Genomic DNA, 11,196 nt, shown 5'->3' on the forward strand with positions numbered 1-11,196 from the left:
GACGGGTCAAGCGCAGAGAGGAATTGTGTGTTCCTATGTGTGTCGCCCATCTCGCATACAGTGTGTTGTGTTCGCTGCATGACAATATAGCAATGTGTGCTACAAATAAAGACTGTTTTGACCCTGAATAACGGGGCAGCTGGGAGACGTATCCAAAAAGAAATCACCCACACTGCTAACACGCATGACAGACGATAGATACCAGACGATAGATACCAGGATGATAGATACCAGACGATAGATACCAGATGATAGATACCAGACGATAGATACCAGATGATAGATACCAGATGATAGATACCAGATGATAGATACCAGATGCTAGATACCAGATGATAGATACCAGACGATAGATACCAGTATGATAGATACCAGATGATAGATACCAGACGATAGATAGTGGTTTCCTCTTATTACACAACTTCCTGTTGTGTCCTTTAGAATGGGTGGGTGTCTCGTTACACGAGTGTGTCAATTTGGATGGGTTTGTATGCACTTTGTGTGTATGCGTGTGTGTGTGTGTGTGTGTGTGTGGTGTGTGTGTGTGTGTGTGTGTGTGTGTGTGTGTGTGTGTGTGTGTGTGTGTGTGTGTGTGTGTGTGTGTGTGTTGTGTTAGTGTTGTCACGATACTGGAATTTCGAACTTCGATACGATACCTTGAAAAGTATCGATATTCGATACCATTTTCGATACCACGGGGAAAAAGGTTCAATCTTAAAAATGTAAAAAAACAAGATAAATATATATATATTTTCTTTTATAAATGTTGCTTTTGTTGCTGGTTGATTCTCCTCAGCTTCTCTATGGTACTATAAGAGAAGATAAATATAACACTTTTAAAACCCTTTGTTTATCTTTAGATCACACATTTTAAAAATAACTAAATGATATAATCTTAGAAATTAAGTAAACACTGTAATCTGTGTTGCATGTACCTGACAAACTGAACTGTTTGTATTACAGTCATATTCCAACTTAACTGTGGAATATGTGTGTTTGTGTGGACTATTGTACTATTACAGGTATTGAAATAAACAATGCAACTTCCTTATAAAAAAAATAAAATAAAAATGAATAATTAAATATCGATATTGCGGGAAAATGGTATTGAAACTGTTTTTAAATATTCAGAATCTATATGTATCGAAAAATCGATATATTTTGACAACCACTAGTGTGTGTGTTACGCCACTCGACGGGTTTCTCTGCAGCTTGTGGGGTTTGTGGGGTTATCTTCACTCCTGAGAGCACAGAGGGGTAGACATGTGATTATTGTAACTGTAAATGAAAGCCATGCTATTGCCACTACTTTTTATTCTGTGCTTTCTCTGCTGTTGTGGCAATTATATGCTCATTTTATGCTTGTTTTTCTGTCTGCACTTTACGCATTTGCTCCTCATTCTGCCAATTGTATACTAATTGTATGCCTATGTCTATTTTACTGCACTTTGGGCTGCAATTCTTGTATGAAAGGTGCTTTACCAAATACAGTTTATTATTATTGTTATTATTATTGCCACTCGGTGGGTTTTTCTGCCGCTCCTGAGAGCGCAGATAGGTAACACCAGTGTTTTTCCCTTCTAGGTAAATCTGCATTACACTGGGCAGCTGCAGTCAATAACTTGGAAGCCACTATTGCCCTGCTGAAGAATGGAGCCAATAAAGATATGCAAGACCTCAAGGTATAGTACTACCAGCTGTCCTTTCTCTCAGCCGTTGATTTACAACCTCGATTATGTTCATCTCTAGCTTCATCCGGCTTCTTACGGTGATGGGAAAATGGATAAAACATGTGCTCCAGTCTCACAGTCGTTTCTGTTCTCAGGAGGAGACCCCTCTGTTCCTCGCGGCCCGCGAGGGCAGCTGTGAGGCGGTGGAAGGTGCTGCTGGCTCACTTCGCCAACCGGGAGATCACGGACCACATGGACCGGTTGCCCCCGGGACATCGCCCAGGAGCGGATGCACCACGACATCGTTCAGCTGCTGGACGAGTACAATACGGTGCGGAGTTCCGCAGGGCCACGGGCGGGGCAGGCCACCACCTCGCCGGGGGGCCACACCCCTGTCCCCCTCTCATGGTGCCCCCCCAGTGCCTTCCTCCCCGGCCTGAAGAACACCCCGCAGGGCAAGAAGAAACCGCCGGCCGGGGCCAAGGGCTCCGGCCTGGCGGGGCAGCCACGCCGCCAACCTCAAGGAGTCGGTCAAGGCCCGCAACAAGAAGCTGACCCTGGACATGCAGAGCGCCCTGCTGGAGAGCTCGGTCACCCTCTCCCCGGTCGACTCGCTGGACCTCCCCGCGCGGCGGGCGCCAGCAACGCCGGCTACATCACCAACCCCACCTCCCCCGTGGCCATGCCCTCCCCCGGGGCTCTACCACACCTCCATGTCCGGTGCCCAACACCCCCATGGTGCACGGCGGCATGCTGGAGGGCGGGGGCCCCTTCGCCGTGTCCCTGGCCAGCTCAGCGACCTGGGGGACGGCGGGATGTCCATGCAGGCGCGCGTCTCCATGGCCGCGGGCGTCAACCGCGGCTACGTGCTCAGCGCGGGCCAGATGGCGCTGAACATGGGCCTCGTCAGCCCCGTGAGCGTGCCGTTCGACTGGCACAGCCGCATGCCCCCCTCCGCCTCCCAGTGCGGCCAGCAGGTGGTGAACCTGGTGCACGGCGGCCAGGCGGGCCCTGCAGCAGCAGAGCATGCTCATGCATCAAGCAGATGTACCGCAGCGCCATGCTGCAGCCCACGCCCGTCACCTCCACGCCCACCATCAGCCCCGTCAAGCAGCTGCCCTCCATCGCCGAGCAAGCAGCAGCAGCAGCAGCAGCAGCAGCAGCTCCACAGCCACACGCTGGCTAGCCAGCAGAGCATGGCCCCGCATGGGGCACCTCCACTCCACCCACACCCCAGACCTCACAGCCTCCGCCTGCCTTCTTCCAGCAGCAGCAGCAGCAGCAGCAGGTGCCCCAGCAGCAAGCCGCCGCAGCAGCAGCCCCAGCCGGCCGCTCAGCCGCCACAGGCGGCCCCCGCCCCCTCAGGCCCCGCCTCCCCAGGCCGGCGGCAGCAGCACGGTGGGCTTGGAGGATTACCCCACCCCTCCCTCCCAGCACAGCTACACCTCGGGCCTGGATGCGACCCCGAAGCATTACCTCCGCCTGCCCAGCGAGCACCCCTACCTGACCCCCTCCCCGGAGTCCCCCGAGCCCTGGGTCCAGCCCGTCCCCCCACTGCGTGTCTGATTGGTCAGACTCCACCCCCAGCCCGGCGGTGGCTGGCCCCGCCCCAGACCCAGATCCCCCACGTCCCCGAGGCCAGCGGCAAGATGCAGGTGTTTGCGGTGAAGACCCCCCCCCCCCCCCCCCCCCCCCTGAGAAGGGGACCCCGGGGTGGAATGAGTGGACTGTGGCCCTCGGGTCCGTCTGTGTTTTTTATTCGTCAGCCTGTTTCCAAGATATTCGTTGGATTTGGATTGACTGTGTGTTTTTATGGAGAGGACCGTCTGCTAGTGATGTTCGCAGAGAGAGAAAAGGGAAACGTGTGTTGTCTGGGATAAAAGAGCAGACAATTTAATGAAGTAAGACTTATTCTGTCACAGATGGACTTGTTTTTTTTTTTATTATTAAAAAGAAAAGAGGAAAAAAAAAGTATATGAAGAAAAACCGAAGTCTTTCATTTCAAAGGCTTAGGGGTGTTCTCCTGAAAACTAACAAACTTTAAAAAAAGTAGAACAAGATGAACAAAGAGCAAAAATGTGGAAGGGAATTCCTTTTTATTTTTTATTTATTGTTTTGATGTCTCTGAACTGCCTTTTCAGGTCCTTCCTCCTCCTTGCAACCCCTTAGCGCCCCCCCCCCCCCCCCCCCCCCCACACGCCCCTATCTCTATTACACACCAGCGTGATGTTACAAGGAGATACCATGTTTATTCATTCCCGACTACTTATAATCCCCCACAGTTCAGCTTGTTTTATCCAACAACAAAAAAAGAGGAAGTCTCAAGCTCTATCGACTCATATTTATTTAGGCCAACAACAGGTTGTTTTAAAAAAGAAAAGAAAAGAAAAAAATTATGAATCGGTCCGGGGATATATAGTCTACGTTGGTCAGCATTCTCGATACATTCCGACGTCATGGAATAAGACGAGTGATTACATTCCGTATAAGTATTATGTGTAAGAATGTAGATGGGTGTTTCTGAAGCACTTGTGTTGACGGGGCGAGCCGGGGGGGAGGGCGATAGCGGGGGTTTAGGGAGAGGACACGGTGATCCACCACTCTGGGTGTTTCCGGTCTGGAGGTGGTGGGGGAGGGTGGGTTATCCATGGAGTTTGACCAGTGTTCATATAGAGAACTGAACTGAGACGGTGGTCGGTTGAAGTAATGATGGTACCTGATTGTTTTCACCCAGTTTCCACGTGACGTGCTCCCATCCCTTCCCGACTGTTAACGCTCCTCTCTGACTTTAGTCTTGTTGACTCCACTGGAGTCGCCCAGTCTCAAATAACTAAAATAGCTCGGATTAATTATTTACGTAGATCTGAGCGTTGTTTTTACCTATGAAATCAGCTCGTCACTGCCCTTTTTAGTCATGTATTTTTATTTTATTTTTATTTTTTCATGTGTCTTATATTCTGTATATTTGTTGAGATAATGGTTACTTTTTTTTTTTTTTTTTAATACATCACCTCGATGTGCTAAGCTATTTTTATCGGCTGCTATTCTATATCACACCTGCAAACATTCCTGCATGTTGTGCTAGCCTGACCCCCCGTGTCGAGCCACATTCAGCTCAAGATTTGGAGCGTTGACCAGAAGACAGATTGATAGCGGGTTTCATTCTTTGACCCCTGGTCACGTCCATGTATATTATTATAGGAGCACATTCCTCTGGGGGGGGGGGGGGGGGGTCTGTAGGAGTTGGAAGTCCCTGGTTGGTGTCTGTGCGGCGGTAGAGGGTCAGTGTTGAGGGTTGTGGCCGCGGGACTGCGACTGCTACTGCTCTGTCACTCCTGAGGGAGGTGTTTAAATACGGCATGCGGCGGGGACTCAGTACCGCTGCATCTGCAGCAGCCTGCAGCCCCGCGGCGGAGACGGCCTCTAACCACCACTTGTTGAAAGGCACGGAGGAAGAGAACGCTACTATGTAGCGCTGCTGCACCCTTGGCCTTTTTGTTTTGTTTTGTTTACAATTCTCCCGGATGTCTCCCCCGGTGACCCAGCACAAACCCTCTCGCGTGTCGCGCACTAAAGCCTCCCCGCGACGCGCCTCCGTGATCCGAAAGGGACGTTCCGACAGCCTCCAGCCCGAGTTCTGCAGCAGCGCGGCTGCGGTTCAGTTAATTTCTAACGTAGAGGAGCTGTACGCAGTGCCTGTACCTCCTCCTCTACATCGGGAAGGAATTGAAGGCAGCCGCTGCTGCTAGGCTTTGCTGCTTTGAGTGAGAACGAACCACGAGACCATCCTCTCCTCGAAGGGACATTTTTGACACTTGAGGTGGGGGGGGTAGTTCTACATTCGTTCTGCGGTTTCTGTTTTAAATTTGAACGTTAGCATCTGCGACATTAGCTTTTGTGGCATTCTGCGTTGTAACCGCGGGCACACAGCTAGCCCCACGGCTACAGTGAGGAATGTTGACGTTGCATTTTTGGGGAAACCGAAAGAACCAATGGGAAGGTTTTCCCGCACTGTGAAACCTTCACTTTTTCCCAAATTGTGAAATTGTAACGTTTCCCCCCAAATTGTGAAATTTTAACTTTTTTCCCCAAATTCTGAAATCAAACTATTGCCCACATTGTGAAATCTGGAGAAGTTGAGCAAGTCACCCTTGCGTTCGCATCTTACTGTATCCACGTGACACCATGAACAAATACTACCAGGATACCGACTTAATATCACAGCCATTGGCGTTGTGTCCCCGACCCTCCCTCTTCCCTTATGTTGTCATATATTCGGCAATCCCCATATTGGTTAAATCTGTTCATTACAGTGCCAGATATACTGTTCTGTCCATAGAAATAGAATCATGTTCATTATGCTATGATTCTGTCACACCTGGGGAGAGGGTAAATGATTGTTTTTGGTTCAGATTCCAGGTGAGAGTTTCTTTTTTTATTTCCATAAGGTTCTTTTAATTTCCCCCACCCTGGTTTCACTGCAAAGTGTTCTGTACATTTCAGACCCTCAACTGCTTCCTGTAAATATGTTCGTCCTCCTGGGTAGATATACGTGTTTGAGAAGTCTTATGTTTCTAAAAAATGAAAAATGAAAAAAAAATGATGTACTAAAAAGGACAAAAATAAAAATGTACTTCCTTTTAGCGTTTATTGTGAAGCTGAGGATGTGACTGATATTTTATTGGTCTTGTATTATTAGAACAGTCATAGATATTTTCTATCATTATTATTAATTTCTATACTTGTTTAAGAGTAGTTTAAAATCATTGTACATAAAACCTTTCCGCAATGTTTCTTTCTACAGACAAAAGTTGTAAAATAAGTTACTTCTAATAAAAACTGTAGGGAACTACATTTGTTGTGTCCTGGTGTTTTTACCTTCATAATTAGAGACACCGTTGAATTTAACAGTTTCAATCCATAATGTTATATTTATATATATTATATAAACAATTATCTGAAGTTTATTAATATTTCCAAAATACTTTATTTTTTCTCTTTAGAATCTTGTTTTAAGACTAGTCCAAATCCAATTTGAATGATTCATTATTGAAAATGTTGTGCGGATGTTGTACACACCAATTTCTTTATCGTTTCCTTCCCTGCCTAGCTAGTGGCTACCATACACCCAAGAGTAAAATAATTCTACAAACTGGGTAGTACAGGGTTCCTGGCTCCAAAAAGCACAGCTAATTTATGAATGACTCAAATTGAATTGATTAATTAATCAAAGCTAATTGATTACTTGACATCACTAAGGGCATTGATTCTGAACAGCTTGTTTAGGCGTGCCTCACAGGGAGGACTTTATGCTTGCTGACATATTTTCAGACAACCGATCACAGCCAATCATATTTACCGTGGCACTCGTGATTGTAACCTGACACCGGAGTTGCCTGCCTGCCTGCCCACAAGAGACTGGCCAGGAGAAGTATTAGGGCAAGCGTCTGCTGGTTGGTGGTCATTGCGATTCGCGACAAAGCACAAATACACTAATAACTACACGAATGCACTAATAAAAAGCTAATAAAAAGCAAAGGGCGAACTGTGGTGTGAGGCAATAACTATATATATAATTAATATACAATAAAGTGTATTAAAATATGCTATATGTGCAAAACCGCGGCAGTAAAATACGATACGTTTTTTTTTCTCGCCGCAAGCGCTTCATCCCAGCACTACCAGCGCTCCGCCAGCGTTTTTCAGCTGAAAATATGCGGTAGGTGGATGCAAGCCCATAGGCTATAGGTATGAGTAACGTTACAGAACCACACATAGTCCACAGTACACAGGTGTCTGCATGCATGATGAAGACGCACATATTGAAATACACATGCTCAGATGAACCCCTCTGATCCAACACTAAAATTCACACACAACAGTCCTATTTACACATAAACACACGGATGAACCAATACCGAACAACAAGTCCACGATAAACACATCGAGTCTAACATTATTATAGTAGGCAAATGCAACATTATCGCCACCCACCTGATGGTGAAGATCTGCCCAATTCTCAAAATCTGCATGTCACAGAAGTATAGTCCCCGCAGCAGGCTGCTTCGCCTTCTTTGTAAAACCAAAATTGGTTAGAAGGCTTACTTCTTTGATATTTCGTTTAACTTTCGACATTATCCTGAATACCTGTATTTTTTTTTGTTTGATTTGTGCCTGCAGGTTGCAGCGCCGCCACGCTCCGAATGGTAAACGCAAGAATATCTGCAGTGCCGCAACCCCATAGATTTATGCTATTGTCTATTACGGTGAATTATTGCGCAAATCATTAATCATACATCAAAATAGCCTAATTTTATTATTATACACGATGATGACGATACAGAAAATTACAGAAAAATTTGAAATGCATGGCAAAAATAGTCAGTATTTTAGAGACCCCCCAAAAATTCACAAATCATGTTTTCAGGGGGGCTGATGTCTCTTATAGGGGAGCCATGGCTCCCCCATGGTTCGCACCCTGCATGCTAACCAGCTTACATAGACTAACATTACGTTAGCTATAGTAACTTTCTCAGATAGCAATCTAACATTAACATTAGTGGAAATCAAACAACTCTAACCCAATACTAATAATAGTTGTTTCACATTCTTGTTGGGTGTTACACTATGAATGACCTCTTGGTATAGCGGTCTGTGTTGTTGCCCGCGGCGTTCGAAGTTTGAGGTGACGTCACAACCGTTACATATGTACAAAATATACTGTCTCATAAATATACTCTTCCAATATATAAATAAAAATATACATATAAATATATTGTTTTAGATGCTGTTGTCACTATGAATTGAAAATGGGGGACCCTGATGTAAACAAGACAAACGTCTTTCTCTGGCATGAATTGCCACAGTTATCTACAATAGCAACGATAAAAAAGTGCCAACCACATATTATAATAATTCATCCAGTTTTCTTTTAAGTGTTTTGGTTAATCAGAGTGTTTACCAATCATATATTATCGTTTTTTTTTGTTCCAAGTGTTATTTTTGATTACACCACTAACAAAATAATAATAAAAAAAAATACTAATTTAATCAGATTAATCACTTTATTCAAATTGAGGATTTAGTTTGAGGATATATAAAAAAATAAAAAATTATGAAAAGAAATGAAAATAATTAGTTTTATTTAATTTTTTTAATTAAAACCGAAGGTTCGAACGACCGTTCGAAAAAACCCTGACGAAGTTTGAATCACTTTATTCAAATTGAGGATTTAGTTTGAGGATAAAAAAATATATAAAAAATTATACAATTATTTTAATTTTTTTATTAAAAACGAAGGTTCGAACGTCCGTTCGAAGAACCCTGACGAAGTTTGAATCCCAAAAACAGGCTTCGGGGACAGCCTTACCAAACATATTATTTATATTATTCAAATGGAACTCAAACATGTTGCGTTGTGATGTCACAGTATGATGTCATTATAGGACATTCTAGAACATTTGTGATGTCACAGTATGATGTCATAATAGGACATTCTAGAACATTTGTGGATGTCACAGTATGATGTCATAATAGGACATTCTAGAACATTTGTGATGTCACAGTATGATGTCATAATAGAACATTCTAGAACATTTGTGATGTCACAGTATGATAGCATAATAGCACATTCTAGAACATTTGTGATGTCACAGTATGATGTCATAATCAAACATTCTAGAACATTTGTGATGTCACAGTATGATGTCATAATCAAACAAGCTAGAACATTTGTGATGTCAAAGTATGATGTCATAATAGAACATTCTAGAACATTTGTGATGTCACAGTATGATGTCATAATAGGACATTCTAGAACATTTGCGTTCTATATATATCCAACAATTCTGAAGATCTCATTGTGCAGCTTGAGACAGGATAGATAAACTGTCTATCCTACAACACAGACTGAAACCTGCATTTCTCAACCAAGGTGCCTTGCCTACCGTTTTGCTGTGGAAAGGTGAGTGTCCACAACAGCTAGCTAGCTGTTCTACTTGAATACTTAATGTTAACAATTTCAGTGCCGGCCATTTAACATTGAAAACCCTGTTGAGTGCCAGCATCCACTTCAATGATAGCATTAAAACCGCATAATCTATGTTTTAAATTATGGCTATGTGTCTAATCTGCCTGTCGTTTATCAATGACTTGTTTGCAGTCAACATTGTCGAAACTGATTTTCAAATAAACGCTAGATTATCGATAGTATATGTGTACTTATGCACGCTATAGAGGCGGGCTGAAAAATCGATTCTCATTTCCTCATCAGCGATCACAGCCACAGAGCCACATACACACATAGGGCAAACGCTTATATCTCTGTGAAAACAGGTCTGATTATCCTAAGACTGGTAAAATAGATTCCTTACCTGAGATCAGATGTTATCCAAAAAGATTATTCCAATTCCTGATCGCCATTCCAAATATCCATCACGCTTATTGATTACAGTGTTGATACTGTAAATACATAATCCACAGGTTTTCCGGGCCGGCGAGCACAATCGATCCTTCAGATGCCTTGAGGGAAAAATAAAATTAGGAAACTGACCACTCCCCCTGCATCAGTCAGAACTGATGGGGTGCAGTTACACAGGGAGAGACGATAGGGGGCGGTATCTTCCCAATTGAGCTCAGAGAGACTGCAGCACTAACCCGAGGCTCGATTGATGAAATATGAATTCAAATCGCCAATAAAAAAAAATACGGCAAACAAACGACATTTCGTGTCGTCGGCACTCAATGGGGGGTCTGATAAAACGACAATTGTCGTGGCTGGCATTCCCTGGCTGCGCACTTGCCTCACAGCCGACTGCACATAGAGATCAATATTATTAAATGTACAGCTCCGAGGACGGCTCGTTTAGGTCAAAATAAGGTTGTAGCTCATTGTCTACCTTACTACGATAGGAAAGAGGTGTCATTTGTGTTTTAAAAACATTTCGCTTAAGAATTATTGGCCGCGGAAATTCAAATCTGTGAATATCTTTCTAACTTTACCTAAGTCTCTCGATTGCGATACAATAAAGCAAATCTTCATCACAAATCATATTCTCAAAATAATCTGACGGGCAGATATTATTGCTGGCGGACCTATTTCAGCCTGCGAGCCGCCTATTGCCGACCACTGAACTAGGATATCTGTATAACGTGCGTTTAGACAACACTATTTGGGACAGACCATATTAGGCTATTACTTCACATAAAATATCATGTCTAAATGAAATGCACAAAACAAAACATGTATGTATCATAACGTTACCCTGGTATAGATCTGTATGCATGTTTATGTATTTATTCATAACGTTATACATATTCGTTAACGTTAGATCGTGCATGGCTTTTACATTGAAAAATGTACTTGTCACGTGGTTCCGTTCTCCATTCTTCACATCAAAAACAAACTATCAAAACGTACACGGACAAAAATCGGCCCATTATTTACTTTTTTTTCATTTGATTCTGACACCAAAATACGAAAAACAGCTCCGTATTTTAGTTTTCCCCGTTTTTCGATTTTGGTTTA

General features: G+C 43.9%; 1 protein-coding gene across 1 annotated transcript in view; it reads left to right on the forward strand.

Moving 5' to 3' along the window:
• The window catches only part of notch3 (notch receptor 3), a gene marked incomplete at its 3' end in the record, with an annotated part of 49,892 nt that extends 44,473 nt beyond the window's left edge, over positions 1 to 5,419 (forward strand). The window contains 20 exon segments of the mRNA XM_084329030.1: positions 1,585 to 1,682; positions 1,826 to 1,876; positions 1,878 to 1,934; positions 1,936 to 2,013; positions 2,016 to 2,078; positions 2,080 to 2,175; positions 2,177 to 2,296; positions 2,299 to 2,361; positions 2,363 to 2,389; positions 2,391 to 2,454; positions 2,457 to 2,679; positions 2,681 to 2,710; positions 2,712 to 2,805; positions 2,807 to 2,872; positions 2,875 to 2,973; positions 2,975 to 3,018; positions 3,020 to 3,206; positions 3,208 to 3,279; positions 3,281 to 3,334; positions 5,216 to 5,419. Of these exon segments, the coding sequence (XP_084185156.1) occupies positions 1,585 to 1,682; positions 1,826 to 1,876; positions 1,878 to 1,934; positions 1,936 to 2,013; positions 2,016 to 2,078; positions 2,080 to 2,175; positions 2,177 to 2,296; positions 2,299 to 2,361; positions 2,363 to 2,389; positions 2,391 to 2,454; positions 2,457 to 2,679; positions 2,681 to 2,710; positions 2,712 to 2,805; positions 2,807 to 2,872; positions 2,875 to 2,973; positions 2,975 to 3,018; positions 3,020 to 3,206; positions 3,208 to 3,279; positions 3,281 to 3,334; positions 5,216 to 5,419 (1,790 nt within the window).
• Between the last annotated feature and the right edge of the window lie 5,777 nt (positions 5,420 to 11,196).

This window comes from Notolepis coatsorum (assembly GCF_963971535.1).
Source record: "Notolepis coatsorum genome assembly, chromosome: 14".
NCBI lineage: Eukaryota > Metazoa > Chordata > Actinopteri > Aulopiformes > Paralepididae > Notolepis > Notolepis coatsorum.